This window comes from Motacilla alba, chromosome 3, assembly GCF_015832195.1.
Source record: "Motacilla alba alba isolate MOTALB_02 chromosome 3, Motacilla_alba_V1.0_pri, whole genome shotgun sequence".
Taxonomy (NCBI): Eukaryota; Metazoa; Chordata; class Aves; order Passeriformes; family Motacillidae; genus Motacilla; species Motacilla alba.
The window spans coordinates 59,845,586-59,868,172 of record NC_052018.1 but is presented as its reverse complement, the minus strand read 5'-3'; the positions used below and the strand labels follow the sequence as shown (position 1 = coordinate 59,868,172).

At 39.1% G+C, this 22,587-nt stretch overlaps 1 protein-coding gene across 1 annotated transcript in view; it reads left to right on the top strand.

Moving 5' to 3' along the window:
- Window positions 1–2,020: 2,020 nt before the first annotated feature.
- Window positions 2,021–22,587, top strand: part of NOX3 (NADPH oxidase 3) — a 38,714-nt gene continuing 18,147 nt past the window's right edge. The window contains exons 1-7 of the mRNA XM_038132771.1: window positions 2,021–2,113; window positions 2,780–2,875; window positions 3,078–3,188; window positions 4,974–5,058; window positions 13,610–13,755; window positions 16,823–17,004; window positions 19,766–19,895. Of these exons, the coding sequence (XP_037988699.1) occupies window positions 2,069–2,113; window positions 2,780–2,875; window positions 3,078–3,188; window positions 4,974–5,058; window positions 13,610–13,755; window positions 16,823–17,004; window positions 19,766–19,895 (795 nt within the window). The 5' untranslated portion in view covers window positions 2,021–2,068. The remainder of the gene's footprint in view (window positions 2,114–2,779; window positions 2,876–3,077; window positions 3,189–4,973; window positions 5,059–13,609; window positions 13,756–16,822; window positions 17,005–19,765; window positions 19,896–22,587) is intronic.

Below are 22,587 nucleotides of genomic sequence, written 5' to 3'. Positions count from 1 at the left end.
ACTGAAATGATTTTGCCCTTGAGAAACAAGGCAGGCATATCTAATAGTAAAAATAGGACAGCCTAGCAAAATGAAATATGTATAGGTATGTGTGTGCAGTCTCATGCTAATAATTAGTCTTGCAAAGGGTAAGCACTGTTCAAAGTACTTTGAAAAAAATTACTAACAATTTCAGATAGAGGTTGCTGTCAAATAGAATAGGACTAACAGTGATTGAGGTCTGTAGCAGTAATTGATACAAACATTGACATTAATGCTGAGATACTTACATGGAACAATTCAGCACCTCATAAACCTCTTTCCATGCAAAAACTGACCTTTTAAGCTAATGACAGAGTTGCTTGTCGCTTGCATGGGAACTCATCATGGCCAGTACTGCTTTCCACCCAAATGCTGGAATGAACCCCTTTTAATCCTTTATCTATGTCTCTTTTTGGACAGTTGTAGATCATAATGATAAAACAATAAAAAAATGGAATACCATTTCATCTTTAATCAATAAAGTGTCCTTTCCTAAGTCTTGCCTGAATAGTTTGTGCTAGAAATTAGCTGAGTTCACTGCAAACCAGTATAATAAAATGATGTTGACCAGTTCCTTTGTACAAAATAATGCAATAAAGAGCTTTTCTGTTAACTTTATGTTTTTATTGAGAGATGCCATACTCAAGACCACACACATTACCATTATATATGAGAAAAAACATAGCTGTTTCAACAGACAAAAGTTAAAGTGCAGTTGATTCATTGTCTCCTTTAAGCGGACTGGCATCTGGAGCACATGCACTTCAAAGTCAAACACTGTACTGAGATGTGCTGCTTTGAAGTACAGCTGCTGATCCAGACAAATTTTGGAGCCTAAACCAGCATATGAATCTGCTGCACTCTGAAAAAAAAATCTATTTCAGATGCCAGTTTTAACTCAGTTTAGAAAATTGCTGTCTGGATCGGCTGAACTTCAAAGCCGAACATCGCAGTGCTGCATTTCCCTTTGAAGTACAGCTAATCCAGATAGTGGATTTTCTCTCCCTCCTTTTTTTTTTTTTTTTTTTTTTTTAAGTAGTTAAAATTGGCATCTGACCTTACTAGTATTTCTCCTTACCATCTGCACATTCTTCTTCCCTTCTCCCTTATTTCCTCATCTTTTGACCTCTGAAAAACACAGCAAGATTCACTAGCTTGTTAGCCCCTGCGCTACCAAAGCTCCTATAAAGGGGCTGGTTGTGGGGACAGCCTATATCGAGTTACATAATGGACAGTGGCCAATTACTGCACATGGCTTGTCATAAAGTTTGTTAAATAACTCTTAATTTTACCATCCAAGAAAAATAAAGCTCAAAGCAAATCCCTCGTAAATGTTTGCATTCAAAGCGCTTGTAACAACACTCTCATGGTTCCTCTAACTCATATTAACGGCCATTAGCGCTGGTTTAAAAAGTAGCTGAGCTTGATAGCATTTCAGCTTTCAGAAATTTTCAGTTATTTTGTCACAGAAGGGTCTCTTTCACAGGCAAGTCAGGAAAGCCTTAAGGAAATGGTTTTACTAGAGAAAGGATGAGATTACTACAGGCAGAATTTGCACAGCTTCTGGCAAGGGGAACCAAGGGTAAATGCAGTGCCCTCACCAGGACACACTCTCATATTATACACACATCAGGGATGCTGCAGTTTTGCTTCTGAATTAAAAGACAAATCATGAAGAAATGTTGCACCCTGTTGGAAAGACTAAAATAAAGCAAAAAAAATACCACCCAACCACATGCTAGAACAAGAGGACAATTTAATGACAGCATCTCTCATTTGCTGAGAAATAACTCTGGAGAGAAAAAGGACTGGACAATGACCAGCATTTTATTTACACAGATCATGAGACATGTCACTCGGGCGATCTGTTCTTGTCAGGCAGTCTTTAATTAGAAAATTCCTAGAGAGAACTCATGCTCCCACTAGGTGCTTATTAAAAACTAAAGACAAAAGGAGTCAGTAGAAAAGCCCAAGGAATGGACAGGGAACTCAGGTTACACTGAAAGGCAAGAGTCAGCTGCTGCTAGCATAGAGAGAGACACTCAGGATGGGATGCTGGATTTTGAATGAAAAACTCTCAGTGCTGTTATTAGTGAGTATTTTTAGCATTTAAAAGTCTAATTGGATATATATAAATATTTTAAGCTTGTTTAAAAGACATTTTATGGTTTGCTTACAGTAATACTCCCAAGCTTAATGTAAAACTTGCTATAAAATATTCAGCAGCCTTTTCATAACTAGTCTTAAAAACAATTTAAAGTCTTAGTGTTTTATTTTTAATTATTTTTAAGGCAATGTACTTTAATCTTCAGATAAAGGGAGCAGGGGTTTGCAATTATAATTGAAATTATATTCTGATTTATTTTCAGACAGTTTGGAGATTCGTATATGGGAAGCAGAGAAAGGAATTTCCTTAGCTCTGCATTCCCTCCATTTCTGTGATTTTTTTAATTTTAGCATTTATTTCCTTTTTATAGACCGGGCTAAGGCCTGTGCTTAAAAGCAAGTTTACCATGACACAGTAAACATCATTTATATCCTTTATTCAAGACTGGGTGGGACTGTAACCCTGAATTTGCTAAAATACAGCCTCATTCCAGCAGGCATTTTTGATTACTATCATCTGTGATCAAGAACTGCATTGCACACTGATTTTGAAACATCTCTCAGATTCTCTTAAAACTATAACCACAGCCAGTTTTATATGCATTAAAAAATACTGTAAATGTCACTAATCTGTAGCCTCTCTGCTTTGTAGCTGGTGTGGCTGGGACTGAACTTCTATTTGTTTATTGATACCTTCCACTGGTATGAAGATGACAATGCTTACATTTATACAAGGATTATGCTGGGAGTAAGTATGAGTTTGATTGTTAAAGAGCTTCACAAGAAGAATGTATTCATAGTCTGATTTTATTTACATCCTTCATAAAACTTTTGATGCTCCAACAGTAATTTTCCCATATAAGAGCATTATATTAATATAGTATTTTCTTTCTTTTGCTCTTCCTATACCAAGCTTGTAATTTAATTTCTTTATGCTGTTATATGTACAGTCAACCCTGGCTTGGGCAAGAGCTTCTGCAACGTGCCTTAATTTTAACTGCATGCTAATCCTGTTACCAGTCTGTAGAAACCTTATTTCATTCTTAAGAGGAGCAAGCATTGTAAGTACCATTTCTCAAATAGCCATATTATTCTCTCTTTTTTATTTCTGTAGTTCAGCAGTATTATCCATATCAAACATTTTCCAAGGAATTTTAATTTTTTATAGAGAAGCCTGTACACTATTGCCTAGTTATTACCATTTAAATTGTCAGTATTCATGACTGAAGAGAAACAAATGACTTGTTTAACACAGTGCTCTAAATGCAACACTGATTTTGGCAGCTGCTGCATAGCATGTTGTCATGAAGAGAAAAGTGAGAAGCTACAAAAGAGGGACATAATAATGCCACTTGGCCAAATGGAGAAAATTCATATCCATCATGTGTATTCTTTGTAGCTGCAAAGTGAAAATCAGAGAAATAAAATGTTCAGATAGATGAAAAAATGTTCTAAGGATAATAGTGAATGTGTTTAAATGCTTCTGTCTGAGAGTCCACCATTCAGGTCTTCATTTGAGGCAAATGCATTTTTGTAACAGACATTCACACTAACCTTGGAATCCTGCATAGGAAGTACTTAAGGCTTTAGCTCTATTAGCTATAATTTCAACTTGCATTGAATTATTACAGTCAGAGCAATTCCAATGCCACATGTTTGGGAAAAAAAAAATCACTGATCACTTCATGACTCCAGGAACAACAGGAATTTAGAAATGGTAAGATACAGTTATTTCACAGTAAGATGGTTCTTATTTCAGTTCTGCCATTTTTTGTTTCCATAATTGTTAGGCTCAGATATTAAGCTGTCTTTAGGCTGGGAATCAACACTTATGTAATTGTTTGAGTTCACGAGTTGAACATTTACCACAAAAAAAAGGAGAAAAGGTGTCCTGGGCTTCTGAATCAGTTTGTGAATCAGCACAGAATATATGCATGCCCATTTAGATGCAGAGTAAGAACTCAGAGAACTGGAACTCTTCTCACAGATAATATTTGGCTATTCTGGACAATATTCTGCTCTTGAGGAGCAACTTGACTGCTCCAGCATGGCCAGTACTGGGCTGGATCCAGTGCCTCTCCAAGGAGGTGCTGTGCATTGACATCACACCCTGTGGTGCTCCAGAATTTTGGAAGACTTATTAACTGGGAAACAACGTGGATACATGCCAGGACCTTTGGCATGATGCCATGCCAGGTCATGTGAGCAATCCAAACACCCACACTACCCCTCAGAGACTGAATCCCATCCATGAGTGTCTGGGTTCCAGCAGAGTGTATTAGTTTTGGCTCAGTGCAGCCGGCTCCGGCCCAAGGCTGGCTCTGCACTGGGGCACCCAGCTGGCTGTGAGCACACCACTGCCGAGCCCTTCCAATAATGGGAGCATGGCTCAGTAACACATCAGCATGCAGCCACCTGAGGTCTAGACAGCCTCACCCTCCTGGGGTGTGCATTTCCTGAAAGCAGAGAAAATGTTTTCATTGCAAGCTGGCTTTGCCAGCACTTCAGCTGTGTTATACCAAGCTCACAAAGCAGCAGTGGCCCAGCCTGGTGTCCTTACACCTGGAAATGAGTTAATGTCAGCTCGGATAAACCACTCACAAATCACAGCTAAGTGTAGCAGGGCTTTATCAAACCCTTTTCTGAGCCCCTGTACAGGATGAGTATTTTCAGTAATCCTGGAGTGCCACTTAGGAAAGTTACTTGAGTCCTAAAACTAACCCAAAACTTCTACGGAATTCCTTCAGCCTTCCATTTTCAAATGTACTGAACTCTTCTCCTCTCCAAAATGTGAGATGTAAACACCAATAGGAATGATAAAAAACAAGTTCTGCTTTTTCACCAAGTACTGTGGAGGAGCACTGAGGAGACAGCTTGACAAAAACATCGCATTTCACAAGATGGTTGCCTATGGAATAGCATTAAATGCAAGTAAGCTTTTTTGGTTTTATTTTTTTCTTCTTTGCCTTTGAACTGTTTTGAATTTCATAGTGATTCTGCCGAATGCTGTAATCCCCATCAGCTCTGAGATGTGATATTTTAGTGCAATCATTTGTTGACTGCAGCTTTAAATGTGTGTAGGAGTCCCATCTGATTAACCATTTGTAATCTTCTTTGCTTGAGAAGAGTTTGACTGTTAAGGAAATAAACTTTCAATCTGAATAGTAAACACCAGTTGCCACTTAATTAATCTGAACAATTTGTGTACCCTTAAAATTTAGTGTAAATAACTTTCAATGAATCCCTGAGAGTAGATTTTTGGGGAGATGACATAGCATTATTGTCAGATTCTGTAAGGAAATGATGCTTATGAGTCACACCACAAATCTGCCCATTATCACTAATTTTTCTACCAGGTAATAAATTTAATCTGAATTTGAGAGAGGCAGGTGTCTCAAAACCAATGAATTTCTAGATATTTATTTTTAGTAGGCGACTGATACAGGAAACTAATGCCTCCCTTGAGGGGAAAAAAGCAACTTGAGATCAAAATTTTTCTATTCTGTTGGTCCTAGTGACTTACTGAGGTTCTTGTTCACCTGGCTGGAAAAAAGACATTACACCTTCCTGTTCTCTAAGTAGTAAAAGGACCTGGAGAAGTTTGTAGGAATTCTACATGGAGGACATGAGGGGAACAGGAGATAGCTTGAGGAAAAAGGATGCACAGAGAGGAATGAAAAAAAGCCAGTGTGAAGAAGGACATGAGTACACAGAGATGGAGAGGAATCTGTGATAGATGATAGATTAGATAGATAGATAGATAGATAGATAGATAGATAGATAGATAGATAGACAGTTCTCTTAGAAGAAGGGAAAGAGACAGAGGAATTAATCAGGGCTATTTGCAAGCATGAGACATTGCAGGGTAACTGTTCTACCCCCCAGCTGTCAGGGTGGATTCTGGTCCCAATATCTTTTTCAGCCTGTGTGAGGGAGCTGCTTCTGTGTGTCTAGGCTGTTAATGTCTTCATGCCACGAGACAAGAATTTGAAGTCAGGATTGCCAACAGGAACCAATAGCTAAAGTTTGTCTTCTGTATGTCATGTTGAAGAATTCCAAGGGGAAGGCTACAGGATAATAAACATTCATCTTACAGTGTATTATGAGGAATTACTTATCTGTCACGTCCACTCATTCATCAGAGTTCAGTTTCACTACAGAACAGAATCCTACAGAGTGCAACATTGCTTCTTTAATTAATAAATCAACCCAGGAATATAAATTAACCAATTTTACTTGGTGTGTAATAGGTCATGTTCCAAAAAGAAAGCAAAACTTCACAGTCAAACCACTTACATTTTTGGTTTTTACATTAATGTTAAAGTGTTTGCTAGTGCATGAATATGGACAGTTTGGGAAGTGCAAGTCTATTAGAAAAGTGATTACTTTAATGGTTTCACTAATTTCAAGGAAAAAGACACAGAAGCCAATGTGAAATGACAGAAAGCATGATAATATAATTCTCATTTAAATCACTCTCTAGGGAGAAATCAAAGGTTCATTTTTGGGTTGTTATTTAGGTTGGTTGGTTTATTTTTTTCTAAAATATAAAATGGAAAAATAGTTGATGAGATATTTGAGAAAGAAAACAGAACACAAGGAAGTCTAATAAACAAAGCATGACAACCTATGAGTTCCTGCTTCCTTAACAGTCAAGTGAGAAACATTTATCATATTTGGAAAAACACTACACCACTGAATAGTGTTAGACTTGTGTAAAGAATGGCCAGAAACTCAATTTCCTGAAATTCAATTTTAAGTTCACAGAAAAATAAAGTCTACAGAACACATTGTGACAGAAAAGCAACATTTCAGAGTGGTACTCACAAGTACACTGAATCCTTTTCAATAAAATCTAACAGTGTTAAAATGATGTGTAAATAGATGCCATTTTCCTCTCGACTGACATATTATTTGTCCTAGTACTACCTATATTGCCTTTCATTACACAAAAACACAGTCAACTCCTATTAGTCTATTGCAATTTAGTAATTCTCAGCTAAATGGATGCACAGCCTTGTATGATCAATAGACTAAATGTGGTAGCAAGAAGTTAAACCAATTTGAAGATCTGATCAGTAAGCTTAGCCTCACAATATAAAATTGTAAACTCCTTTATTATTAAAGCAACATGTATTCATCTTGGCTTGCCAGGTGGTGTTATTCCGGCATATTTATTTAATAGTGTGCTAAAAATAGTCAGTGCAACATTAGTATTGTCTGGCTTCTAACAGGCAGCTAGCTCAGCTGAGGTGTGCCTGGCCTTGGAAAGAGTACATCTGTACCTTTAATTTTTCATCATCTCTAATACAAATTCAAGAGCAGGCTTTAATTGGTCAGGTCATAAAGGAATATAATTAGAGACTAGTGGAAGAGGGAAGTTGGAGGAAAGAGAGAGAGTAAACAATGCTATCTATAATCAAGGGCATCATTGAAAATTCAGTAAAGGGAATTCTGCTTAGTTTGGCTTCCTGCATTCTGCATGCCTGTCTGTGATAAGAGCTGTCTGGGAGTTATTCAGCCGCTAATAAATCTTCCTTATAGACTCGTAACTCTGCTAGAATAAAATCAGAGTTTCATGCACTCTCAGTTTGATCAGTGCAAATAATTCTGTACTTTGTACTGGAAAGAGACTTTTCAGTTGAGACACAGTGGCCTGAAACTTAAAGACACCACAAGAGATATAATAATATTTTCTACAACACCTACTTCTTACTGTTTTTACACTCTCAAAAAAGCATATTCATACATTTTCTGAAGTGGGGAGTGTTGGGGGCATTTTATCTTTCTTCATTTTGATAGGTTGGGCTTATCTTAAAGAAGAAATTACTTGCATTTTTTTGGTGTTTGCAGAAAGGTCATATGGATATTTCAATCCATCAATCTTTGAATTATGATATTAATAAAGTTTAAGCAATTAAGGGAAAATAGGGGAAGGACAGCAAGGCTGTTTGGAGTTAGGCTATTTGAAATGGTAATTCCTGCTCCTTAAAAATTCCAGCAATGTGCTCTTCTCTAAAAACAGGCAAAGGGCAGAAAGAAGTATAGTGATACCAGGTGTGTTTGGCTTCTGACAAGCAGTGAAAAATCTATAGCTAAAAATACTAGGAAACCTTTCCATTTTCAATCACTTTTTGGTAAACTATGTGGATGGCTTTGGTGACCTGAGTCCCTTTTTTGTGTAAATTATTAAGTTTTCAGGGGAGCAGATGCCTATCCTCAAAAGAGGTCTAGCTGATACCTCAGTGTTGTACTTCCAGAAATTACAGAAAATCAAACTTCCATTAAATGTCATTTTTTGTTTTTTAGTCAGACTGTTTAAATCCAGACTTAGTGCAAGTTCTAGGAAGGAAACAATATTAAATTGAGGATTGTAAGCTTCCAGCTAAGATAAAAAAATGGTCCAAGTCATGTTCTTCTTTGATGTTTATAAACATTCTTAAAAACAAAATAAAATGCAAGCACATGTGTGGTCACTATTCTAATTTTTACACAGTCTGTGCCTTTTTAGTCCACAAAGGCATAATGGAGTTGAATTAGGAGTTCTGAATAACTAGGAATGGCACAAGATAATGGGTGGCAAAAAGAATCCCAGTCTTGGTCAGGAGCAGAATTCTCCACGCCTGGGTTATCTGCCTGTAAAGCTGTTCTCTTTGCTGTGGGCAGAAAGGCCAGGATTTGACCCTTTGACCTTTTCATGATAGGATGGTTAATCAAAATGTTTAACTGCTAGCAGCAAGCTCCAATTTGATTATTATCCTGTACAGGCATGCAGAAAAAGAGAGAGTTAAATCTTGTCCTCAGATAAACACATGAAATTTCTGTTTAGTTCAATGAGAATTGTGCATGCTTCACTGAAGGCACAATTGGCTGAATAAGAGTAGCTAAATTGACCATACTTTCAAGATAATTTAATTATATCTCTTTGTATTTAAGGATATGTACAGTAAACACCATGATCTAATAGCATTCCTTTTCTTCCCTCTCTCCTTCCAATAAAGCCTTTTATTTGATCTCAGAGGTGGACTAGATAGAACATCTCAGGGTCAAATAAAATTAATGTATGTTAAGTGCTTCAGAGGTTCCAGATGTCATTAAAAACAACAAAAATCTTTCATTCTTCATAAACTGTTATAAAAAAGAGATTTGTTTAACAGATTGGGTGATTTATTCCATATGTTATATTTGGACATGCAGAATGAGGAAAAAATTGAACTGAAAATTCTGAGATGTGGTCCCTTAAACTTTGCCCTCATGGTTAACTCCAATAAGTGGTGCAGAGGAAAGAACTACCAACTGTGGTAAGCCCAGACTTCAGAAATCTGCGTATGTAATTTTGGAATTGCTTAGTAAATTCTATACACTGCAGATGCAAAGACCTTCAGAAAATGCACTTTAGGGATGTAAAATATTTTAGTTAATGGCGATGTGTTCGGTGCCAGAATTTTTATTCTGCTACAACTATTATACATTAAATGAACCACACTGAAAATGGAATTAGATCTTTGCATTACTCTTACCATCCACCTATAATTCATTTTTAGATTGCATCATTTTTTGCTAGCAGCACAAAAAAAACCCCATCAGAAGTATTAATCTAATAATACTCCAGGCAATATCTAAGATCATGGGAGACCCAGGTAAACCAACATATTCAGTACATCATTAGTTTGAATATGATATTGTTCAATGTATCATTATTCTCCCTACATTAACATCTACCACAGAATAGCTTACAAAAAATAAAAACAACAACAACCCTCTGGCTTATTCTGGAAGTCTCCTACACTTATACTATCCTCTACCTATCAGGGGAAAGCTGGAGAGAATGTCACCCAGAAGGGAAGGTGTGGTAAATCCCAAAGAATCTATGATGATATTTCCATTGACAGAAACACAGGGAAACAGAACAAAGTGCAGATGGAAAAGACAGTGTCCTCTGATAGCCTGCAGAAAAGCTTTACTAGGCTAGGTTGCCGGAACTGGATCTCTCCTTCCAGGGGAAAGTTGCAACATGAGTACTCCTCATCAACAATAGTCTCTTAATAGTCTCTTCTTAAGACCTTCTTAAGAAACTATATCCATTCAACCCATTTTTCTTCCGTCCAAGACTAGAAATGCTCTGTTAGGAAATGTGGACCTCTGCCTGTCTGGAGAAAACTAGCACCTCATTTCCCTCTCAACACTCAGCATTTACCAGATAGCATTAGATATCCTGTCACTGCTGACATGACTAGAACTTGCGCAAATCATGTAGAATCCTGCACTTTGGGAAAAGTACAAGATTTTGTAGCTCTCTAAACAACAGAAATGTCATCATTTCATGTGAATATTTTATAGTCTGCAGTATCACTTTAAAAAAAATCTATTGTTTTGAAGGTGAAAGAAGAAAGTGCCTTTTTCTATGAACTCAGATTCAAACTTCCACAATTAGTCAATGTCACAATTCTAAATGAGCAAAGATAATCCAAAATCTGCAGCTGTCAGACTGCAGGCAAGCTCTGGTAAAACAGCTCTATGGATCCTAAATGTGTGAAACTCTTCTGGTCCCTAGGATATGGGGACTATTATATCATACCAGAGTTATAAAGAGCATCCTGTAGGTATAGAGGGCAAGAGGCCCAAGTTATAGTAATCACTCATCGATGCCAAAATAAAACTGCTTAGTATAAGTCCACTTAGAGACTCACTGTCAAGGTTTTCCATCCTTTGAAAGTTTTCTTTCCTTTTCTCTTAGCCCATACCAGACAATGTGCAGCATGTAACTCCACAACTTACCAAAGACAGAAATCTGTTACCCCACACTCCTGTCCTACGATTGAGCTCTTTCAGATGTCAAAGAAATCAGGTCCTCATCAAGCAGCGACTTGGTTCCCTTCCAGCTGGATCAGATAGCATCCTTACCAGGCCAACACATCTGTTCTGAAAGAAGCCCCTTGTAGGAACATTTCCCCCTCCCTACTCAGCACTTAAATGTGCTGTTACACTTAAATATATAAACAGTGTTTATATACTGCTTACGCATCAGTTGTACACCGGGGAACAGATTGCCACAGCCCCCACACAGCTGCCACCTAAACCATCCAGCTCAGAGCTTGGGCTCTTGGGTTTTGACAGTCTAAATCCACACATCTCATTCGCTGCTTGTGGTCCAGTGTCACCTTCCTTCCAGTGCTCCCAGCACTGCTGGGGTGCAGGGAGCACAGTCTCATGCACAGGCTCCAGGAAGCATCTTCCGCCTGATGCTGGCAAGGCTGTTTCACATGCAGCACTCAACCCATAACAACACATGCAGGACATGGCAGGCCAGAGTCCAGGGCCCTCTGATGCTCACAGTCATGTCATGCACACCGTTTCATAAAATGACCAACCTTTGGCTGAAAGCTGCTTAGATTGCTTGATCCCATTATCACGTTTATCAAAAGGTTATTTTAGAGTCCCATTCCTTTGATGGCTTGAATCTGTCTTCTAATTTCCAGGTTCACTTTATCTCTCTGCAGTTCATACCCATTTGGATTCGGTCTCCGTCCTGCTGAAGCTATTCCAGCTTGTACAAATAATTTATTATTCATTGGGCCAAAGATTCAGGGGAAATGGGAGGTTGATTCTGCAGTTTGGGTGCTCAGGATATTCACTTGGGATGCTTATGTCAATAAATATTGGATTATTTTTATTAAGGGCTTCATCAAGAGACAGCTCAAAAGAGAATAACCAGTCAACCCAGTGACTAGGACATGTGATTTGGTTTAAAGCCTTACTTTAAATTTCATGTAACAAGGATTTTTAAATAGGTCTTTCATCTCCCCGTGAATATCTAAGCATGAGGCAATGAGGTGTCAAGAAGTGGTGGGCGGAGTCGCTAAGTTAACTTTACATTTTGAATGAAGTGCATCCTGACAATCAACCAACCACAGTACATCTACTGCTCCAGAAGGATCACCTCACAAGTACAGAGTGAAAATAGCCTCTCTCCAGCATGGACACATGGGATAACTTACTGTTGGGGGGAATGTTTTACCTTCTTGCACTGGCTGCTTTAACCATTTCCATGGCCAGCATCTCACTTTAACTCAAGCTCCCAGGGACACAGCTGTCCCCAGGTGCTGAAGAGGAACTGGACTCCAGTGTATGGAGTGAGTGAGCTCATTAAGTAGATAGGCACATAAATGACCAACAACACCAAGGTCCTTATACATTTATTCATTTGTTTACATCTATGATTAAACAGTGACTAGTATATTAAAACATAATTTTCATCCACATAGTCCCAATTTAAAAAGCGGAGAAAAAGGAGAGGAGAGGAGAGGAGAGGAGAGGAGAGGAGAGGAGAGGAGAGGAGAGGAGAGGAGAGGAGAGGAGAGGAGAGGAGAGGAGAGGAGAGGAGAGGAGAGGAGAGGAGAGGAGAGGAGAGGAGAGAAAATTTTTGGAGGCTATTTTTTAGGGAAGAAGATCATATTTGTTTTACTAAAAATACTGCCTTTCAGAAAGGTTTTTTAAATGGTCAGGGACAGAAACAGATAACCACTGAAGGAGAGATGATAACAGGAAGCTAATTATGAAAACTAGAAATAGCTGTGCTGTAAACATATAATTATCTTTCATTGTCATTTTTTCATCCTCTGGCATTTAATATCTTGCATTAATTACAACTTGCATGTAATGGATTTGAGAATGTCTCATATTGAAAAATGAAACTCTGCACCTAGCTTGATTACAACTTTATCTGTGTAAGTCAATAATAAAGCAAAGTCCTTCCTTTTCCACTCTTGAAATTATACTCTTTCCACCCAAGAAAACAGTTACAGGGGATTTTTTTACTTCAATCTAAGGCATTTTTCTAAACTGACAATTTCATATACCTTTTGGGGGCAGGCCAGAAGTAGAGGTGATATATGATGCTCCGGACAAATCAGATTTAAACTGTGATTTGCTCTTTTCCCTTTAAATCATAGTTCCTGTGGCTTCCCCAGGCTCCACCTGCTAAAGTAATGCTACAGCTGCTTGCTCATAGGGGACAGATTTTGAAAGCATCTCTAGCGCAAGTTGCAAACTGGTCCATGCCTAAACCAGTCAAGTCAGTGTCCTGTGTAGCAAGGGTAAATCATGGCACATCCTAGTATATTAACTAAAAAATGGAATTTTAATGAATTTACCTAATTTTGAACAATTTAAAGTCAAAGGCTTTTATATCAACTCTCAAGATGTCCTCCTTTGATGACACTGGAGACTGCAGGTCACTTGACTGTAAAGCTGGGAGGTGAGCCTGCTGCTGTTCCTATCCTCTCTACTGTAAAGCAGTCACTTCATATTAGACATGCAGTTGATAAAATTCTCTTTTTATTGTCAGCTTAATCCATGCAAAACTCTCAATTTATGCCTGAGCTTTTCAAATAGTTCACAGTGTGAGTAATGAAGTTCCTTCTGGCACTGTGGGCACATACAAGTGTGCCTGTAATTTCACACCACTCTTTCTCTCCTGCAGCCATCCATATTGTTGCCCACTCCATCAACATCGAGCGGTATCATTCCAGCCAGTCAAAAGAAGCTGGCGAGTTACGGAATAAACTTTCTGGTCTTGGCAAGAGCCCAAACGAAAGCTACTTGAATCCAATCAGGACCTATGAAACAGTAAGATGTCACTTTTGAGGTTTCCTCATCTAAAAAATTTTCCTCTGTGGATTCTATTGCCGGTAAAACTGTGTTTCAAAGTCTTTTAACCAGAGCGAGAAGGTGCTGCCAAAGGTTAACCTCAATTTCAGCTGAAAACACTTACTCAGAGCTGCAATTTTCAGGTTACTAAGCTCAAAGAAATGTCTATAGTATTTTAATTAGTTTGTCAGGAGACAGCTGGTGGGGGGAGGATAAGGAGTGTTGTGAAGAGTAGGCAATTAAATAAACCTGCAAAGAATTTTAAAAAACCCAAAAACTAAACTATCAATACATGGAACAACTACAACTTCTTTTTAGAAAGAAAAATAACCAAACAGCAATAGCACATCACAATACTTCTTTTGCATTTGCTATTTGTCTCTCCCCATGGTGGTGCAGAACCTTCCCCATCTGGAGGCTGATCCTTCCTCGTTACATGTCAACTGTGGCTGCTCAGGGAAGAGCACCTTCAAAACCATCCAGGGGGTTGCTGCACACAGGAAGCAGTGCAGGGGGAATCTAGAGCTGCTGTGTGCTCTTCAGAGATTAGCAGAGATACAAGATCCTCAACCCATAAATAGTTCTGCTTGTTTTGGACGAAAAAGTGACTGTGCCCCCTGTCCAGGCTCTTGGATAAGCCACAACAGTGTTATAAGCTCTCCCTTATAATATACATAGCATAAAGAAAAGCTGAGCATGCAGAGAAGGCACGTGAACCATGCTAAAAGTTAATCAGCTTTTTTTCCCATATTCCATTGGAGCACACATCACATTTATGCTAGATGTTTCCTTATGTATCCTGTTTCATGGTTACATATTCCAGGGCTGAAATGGCCTTGGTGAGACTCCCATGCATATTGTTCTGCTCTTTAGAAAATGCCCACACAGTCAGCATAAGGACTGCCTGAACACCTTGGATTGGTGCTCTTTTGAACAGTGATGTGCTCCACTGAAACAAGAACCCAAGTGAGAAGATGGCTGGAGAACCATTGATAGGATTCAACAGCGCTTTTAAGCTGCGAGACGTGTCCTGCTTTTTCTTCCTTCCTTTCCAGTTTAGATAGCATGGGGTTTTCATCTTTCAAAATAAACAAGTAAACCATTTCAAATTTGAAGAAAATCAAGCAAATTGATGGAGTCAGTGGTTTGAATGTAAAAGTCTTCATGTTAGTGTTGACAAAGCAGTCAGGTTTATCAGAACAGGACAGCAAGCCAAGGGCTCAGCTTCCCAGTCTTTCAGTACACCCAGTGACCACTTCCATTGCCTGGCCATGAGGTGCTCCCCAGGAGCAGAACAAAGCTCCCAGCTCTGAACAGGAACTTACATTCATTCGGTAAGAATTTTTTTTCTCCACTAAGCAATCCCATAGTGATATAATTGTGAGATAGGCCTCTAATTAGCATGAAGATCCTAAATACCCTTGAGGAAGAAGGTTAGGATATTTTGAGATTTTTTCTCAGATTTCTTACAGCAATACACTCCACAATTGCCTTTCAATTTACAGTCTAGATTTTACTCTAACCTCTAATATTTATATTTCTTTTATCATTCACTTGTGTCTAAGTAGCTAAACTCAGAATTAATAAATTATAACAGGAAGCAAACAAAAGATTGTTTCTAACTTCAGAGAAGAAAGTCCTGAGATCAAAAATTCAGGCTTTCTTTTCAGTGTTATCCTACTGCCATTGAAGCAATGTACTGTCTTTGACATTTTGCCTTTTTTCATCTCAATATCCAAACTGGCCACTGTAGTGGGAATGTTCAAAATATCACCTAGATCAATCCTGTTAATATGTAATAGGATCTGAATACACTCTTCACAGGTATCCATTTGAAAATGTACTGTTTGCTGTCAAGTGTGAGCATTTGAAAGGATGATTTTACTGTGAAAAGTGACTGTAAAAATGGCACTGTGGAATTTTATCACCTCTAGGATTTCCAAATCAAATGAGTGCACTTTAAAAATACAATAGAGGGTTGTTTTTTTTTCTCCTATCGTATTAAGCTGCAGAACCAAATAAGGATCCAGAAGATGTGCTGAGCTCCTTCATTCCTGTGCATCAGCACTGGGAAAACAGATATACATGCTTTGTAGGCCAAATGGGGACTTCATTTACACTCTGATGGCATATTTAGCTTGATTCTCATCTTGTGTGTGAGATTTTTACTGCTGTTCTTCACGATTTGCACTTTATAACTGCAATCAACATCTGACAGTCATGTTGAAAATACATCTTCACTCTCACTTCAGTTTATTTTGGTGGGTTTAGACAGATATACCAGACCTGTGCTGACATCTGTGAGTCATGAACACGGAAGGAATGTGCTCCAGCCCAGCATATTAATGTTTCTTCATTCACAAGTATAAAAATGTTACTATAAATATGTATTTTATAAAATAAACCCAAGTATTATGCAGTGTATCTCCAAATAAATGTAAGGAAGAGGTAAACAAGATATATTTTTTAGGTAAATGAGAGTATGCCATCTTTGTATACCATTTCAAGCCTTCTACAGCCCCACAAACTTTGAAGTAAAGTAAGAACAAAAGAGTTCCACACCTTTATAGTTGCAGATGTCTTAGCACCTCACATTATCACTTCACAAAAATAAGCTGGTTTCTAGTGCTGTTTTCTTTCTTAGACTTCTACGTTTAATCTTCTCATTTCTCTAATAATTTTTCTTTATTTGTGGCACACATTCATTAAGTGTGTAAGTAAGTAAAATTGATCTAAGTACAAATGAGACTGTCCAATTTCCTTCTTTCAATCCCTGAAACAAGTAAGTGGCAGCAAATATTTAAATATCTGTTTGGAATAAGCCTGAGTAGAAATGGAGCAGAGGGATGTCTTTCAATGCCATTCTGTGGTAAAATGAAGGATTGCCTCCATGTCTTGTTCTGGTTTTGTTCCTATGATGAAGATTTTGGCTTCAGGTGTAATAGCAGAAAGACTAAAAATAATAAGAGGAACAGAAATAGTAATAAAAATAACAGTTATAACAGCAACTACTAATACTAATACTAACAATGTATTCTTATTCTAGAACACAACAGGACAAGTACTGACCACAATAGCTGGAATAACTGGAGTTGTGATAACTGTGGCTTTAATTCTGATCATGACTTCATCCACTGAGCTCATCAGAAGGTCATGCTATGAGGTTTTCTGGTACACGCACCATCTCTTTGTCGTTTTCTTCACCGGTTTAATAATCCATGGTATGGGGTAAGTGTTTGTGTAAACTACATGGGGTACGTGTACACAGTTTGAGATGAAACACCATCCGAATCTATAATCCCATGCTTTTCTACTAACAAACTGCTGGGATTTTTGGTGAGATTACAAAATGAAAAGATTCTGAAATAAAAATGCATCACTTTTCTGAAGAATGAATGCATCCTTCAGTTTATCCTGCCACTCTTCTACCATCTTACAGCCTGTACCTTATCAATGAATGAACTTTCATGCTTGGGAACTGGGGACATTACAGATCAGGAATCAAAACTTTGTGGTTTCAAATTAGTAAGAGATGGCCATAGCTCTTGTAAGGCATTTTGCACAAGACCTTGTAGAAGCTTGAGAAGCTTTCAGCATGTCATCTACCCTATGGTAAGTGCCTCTGTGGTCATTCTCCTTTGCCTCCATGAATGTAAAGTGATTTTGACCTTTCTCTGCAAGGACCAGAACCCCAAATTTCCTCACCATACAGACATACTGTGTAGTTGTAGTGCTAGGTACTGTACTACAAACCAGGTTTAAAGAACTACAGTAACAAACAAGTCAGGCCTATGACTAGCCCAGCCAGATGACTTTTATGGACAGAGGTGACTGCCTGATTGCTGTTTCTCTCCCTGTTCCTCAGCACAAAAGAAAGATCTGTCCTCTTAGTAAAGGACTCTGGTTCTTACAGTGAAGGACAGCAGATGCATGGGACCTTCCCTGAGAAGCTCAGGGACTGTTAAATCCTCTGTCAATGCAGAGTGAGAGCAGGAAGATGCTTGGAGCTGAAAACATTTCCATCTTCTGTTTCCAGCTCCACTGGCATCATCTGCTTCTCCCTTGTGTGCTGTCCTCCACTTTCTTTTCTCATGATGTGTGATAGCATTCATGGTAATCTACATTCACATTTTAATTCAAGGAGTGCAGTTTTGAGGTAAATCTCATGCTCTTCCTTACCCCCTGGGCTTGGCTCATACCATGGTACAGTCCCTGGGCTGCACGACCCAGTGTTTGGGGTGGAAATACAGTGACAGAAACACATTGCTGTGTTCCAAGGGCTAACAAGTGATCCATTCACAGGACCAAGCCAGACCCAGTCCTAAGGCATAGCCAGCCCTCAATCATGTCCTGTGAATGGCCCTCAACAAAGATTGTTTTGCTCCATGGATCCTTTCCTGCTGGCTAGCTTGTGTGCACATGGCCACAAGTTCTAGTTAAGATTTTTGGATCTGAGTGCAGTCATTTGGTGTTCACAGAATCACAGAATGGTTTGTGCTGGAAAGAGCACTCATGACCATCTAGTTCCAGCCACCCTGCCATGGGAAGGGGCACCTCCCACTAAACCAGGTTGCTAGAAACCCCATCAGCCTGTCCTTGTGATCATAATACACTTTTTATGTCTATTTCATAAAATATTCAGATTCTATTGCCCACCACTAAAGTATGTACAGACCAGACCATGATTCTTTGACAGAGTGGAACTTCCTAGTCCACAGCAGCGTGTGTACGCGCCTGTTCTCTGGAGGTACATGGATGCCTCCTCATGAGGCAGGGAACAGGCCAGCACAATGGTTCATGGTGTGTTACTCTCCCCACCTCTTTCCTTGTGGTTTGAGAGTTGCCACATCCAGTTTGGCTTTGAGTGTTCCTGAAGTTGGCCCAATTAATTAGTCCCATTTTACAGACACAGAGCTGCAAGCAAACACTATAGACTTTATCCTGTACTGATTAAAATGCCCCCCTCCCTCTCTGGCAAAACTTTCAGAATCTAACTTCAAACAACTCTAATGAACCCTTTGAAACCTTCAGCTTTGTAAGCTCCCTCTGTCTAGCCAGCTGACCAGCATTACTCAGCCAGAGACTGCCCCAGAACTGGGGCACTGGCTGAAGAGCCCAATCAATACCATTCAATGAGCATTCTGCTTGCTCCAGGCTGGTTGTGCACTGCGACAGAGATTCCTCCTGCCCCAGAATACCCCCTGCTAATGAAAAGAATCAAACATTAAGGTTTCATTCCCCTTCCACTTCTTCCTCCTTCCCAGGTGGCTGCACAAGCCTCACTCAAAACTAACTCCTTTTCTTTCTATCTAAACAGGCAGCAGAACCAAACTAAGTGTGGAAGGGAAAATTCAGAGAAACAATATGAAACAAACAGGATTTCCCCATAAAAATCTTCCTTCTCTGTCCATAATCAACACCAGGTGAAACACATTTAAACTGAACAGTCAGGATTGATATATTTTTAAAAATTCACATCACTAACATTCTCAGAAGGAAGCTAGAATTTAGTATATTTAGAGGTTATACATCTAATTACACTCCTCCAACTTTATTCATCGCTTTTAAAAATACATTTAGAAAGCAGAAAAGGAAAGAGAAGGTCTGTCACTATTAAATTTTATCACTTTACTAAACAGTCCCAGATGCTCAAATACAGAGGAGGTCAAAGAGCCTACTCCAAAGAACTTGGAAATCAAATTTTGCCACATACAGTAAAATGTACATTTCCTATGCAAGGGCTCTCTCCATTTCAGTTGCACTGATGGACACCAATACTACAGCACACTTCTTGCCTTTGGTCAAAAATTCACTGCAAAACTAAAGGAAAGATAATTTGAACACAAGAACAGAACAGGTTTGAAATTAAATGGCCAGTTCTCAAACTTCCATTTATCTCAGAACTGGCATTTGATTACTACTGCAAAACCTAGAGGAACACAGAAACCTTGGGAAGAAGCATATAATTGATGAACCTTTTTGTTTTAAGTCAGCTTGTCCGAGGTCAGACACCCCAGAGTCTGCTGCTTCACAATGTCACCTACTGTAAAGATCACTACTGGGAATGGGAAAACGCCACTCAGTGCCCTTTGCCAGAGTTTTCTGGCAACAGACCTGTGGTAAGAATGATGTTTGTCTTCTGCTTTTAACGTTCTGTCCTGTCTTGGGAGGCCAAATGTCTTTGGGAGCAGAGGGCTGGAGCAAGTATGCCAGGGACTGGCATTTAGTGTCATGTTTAGAGAGTAGTTCCACATTCATGTTCCAGGATCTCTCCCTGTGCATTAAGATAGTGCTGCCAACCCCCTCTGTAATCAGTAACAACACGTGCAGGTGAAGAGTATTGTATACAATTTTGGTGTCATTAACAGCAATTTTTATTTCTGGAAGATCCTTTAGTTAGAAAACCCTAACACTCTCTTTGAAGGGTATGAATATCAAAATTGTACTCTGTCTGATCTGTTGCATACATTTTTTTAATAATTGAGTATCACCAATATCCTTGATGTACTCATTGCACAAAGACAGCCTCCAAGTGAAAACCTTATGAGGGTAGAGATACAGAAAATACAATAGACCTGTAAAGCTAGGGATGCAAATTAATATTATTATTTTAACTAACAGTACTTTAGTATGAGAAGTATTTAAACTTCTCAAGGGAGAATAAGGTGCAGAGAAAATAATGTCCTTGCTTTGGGGCACACGCTTCATATTGTCCAGTCTTAAGTTAGGTAAAAAGGAGAGAATTTGAAACAATGAATTATGAAAGAGAAAGGCAAAAGGCAGGAAAAATGTCCCACGGAAGGGTGATTTTGCTAGAACAAGATTGCAAATCCACAGGGGGTAATTAAGTAGCAGACTTGTACAGTATGTCAGATGTCTTGCATACAAACAAAATCATTTAACATTTTCAGCTCAAGATTTAGGTTGCTCATATGCAAGTTTCTGTTGTTTCTTCCAAAAAGAAAAAAACATACCAAAGGAAATCCTAAAGGAGAAAAATTAGCATTCAGTGTCTGGTAGCTCTTTTAATGGCTGACATAGATTTTTCTTAAACTAAACTATTGTTAGCCACTATCCAACCTGCATATTAATGAGAAAATGAATGCCTCTCTAAAAATTTCAGCTACAATGTCACCATAAAAATCAATACATGGCTATGCACCATGAATACAGACACAAGCTTGCTTCCAACAGCATGTCTTGACATTCATTATCATAAAACTAACTGGAAAGAACTTCCACTTCTCTGCGTTAAACCTATTTTGTCACACTTTCCTGCCTACCCAGGGCCACACTTGCAAAGCCACATTACTTTAAATGAATTGTGATAATACCATATGGCATATAGATCATCTATACGAACAGTGCCTTGCTGGATGTGTAATGTGCTATGGTGTGATACCTGCTAGACACCACAGACAAATAGCACAGATTCACTCAGAGGCTAAAAAGCCATGGTGAGGTTTGTGCAGCACTGGCAGGGGCTGGTGCAGGTGGGGCAGCCTTGGAGCAGGGAGGGGACAGCCTTGTGCAGGGCGGGGACACTGTGAACTGACCAGAGGGCACACCACACTGGCGTGTGGTAGTCCTCTGTTGTGGTAGCTCCTGGGGAAGGCTACCACAACAGAGGCCCCCTCTCAGTCACCCCACACCTGCTCCCCTGCTCCATATTTCAGCAGGTAGCAAGCAGCCCAGTCTGGCTCCTACTGGGGACGATGGAGCACCTCCCTTGCACCTGAGGCATCTGGACTTTTGTCCTCATGGCCTCGTCTGGGCCATCACCACCCCATCTCAGCTCATTCTCATTACAGGAGGAAACACTGCTGGGGCAAGAATACTGATGCCCTGATTAGCCAGCCAGGAGCTGTGTAGCTTAGGAGCCCATGGTGGATGCCCCATTGTCCCAACCCAGCCAAGAGACATTTTGGATTGAATGCTCCATTGCACTGGAGCGATGGCACATTTAAAATCCCAGCTGAGCTCTCACATAGGGTAGCCTGCAACCTTATAATTCCTGTCACATGCTTTTATTTACAGGTAGCACAAATGGAAGGGAGGAAAAACAGATCTCATCATTATTGTGCCTTGATATATGCAAATGTATTCAAGACATGAGATTACCCACTGTGCAGAGACACCTGTAGTATTTAGGGACAACGGATGTGTTGAGTTTCTGCTTTAGCCGAGAATCTTCTGGCGCATGCTGGCTTCTTCCCATTATTAAATCCTGTGCTTTTTTCCTTTTTTTTTCTTTTTTTTTTAAATTTAATTTTCAAGAATAAACCTTGGGAAATTGCCACTCCATCCTCTTAGCACTTTCTAAGGAAGTCACATAATTTTATGGTTTGCGTCTCATAAAAGATACTTTATGACCCTCGCTACCCAGCTTGTGGAGCAAAGTCAACGTTTCAGCAAGTTACTCTTTGGCAATTTTAAAAGCCACATGATTGTGGAGTATCCAGTTTGCTAGAATAAGAGGTGTAATTAACCAAAGTGGAAACAAAACAGTGTCTCTTCCTGGGGAAAAAACCCATTCTTTTTAAATCATGAAGATTCAATTACATCTAATTATCTCAGCTATCAGTGGAACCCAGTGAAATGATCAGCTCATATACTTGAATAGCCAAGTATCTCTGATTGTTACAGAGATCATCAGTACATAGGACTAGCAAGCACAAGCACAGCAATCATCTGCTATACTTAAAAGTATGACCAACTCAGTATCCCAGATAAAAAAAAACAAAACCAAAAAAACTCCAAAACCCCCCCCCAAACATTTATTGATAAAGAGTTGACTGATGGATTAAATGG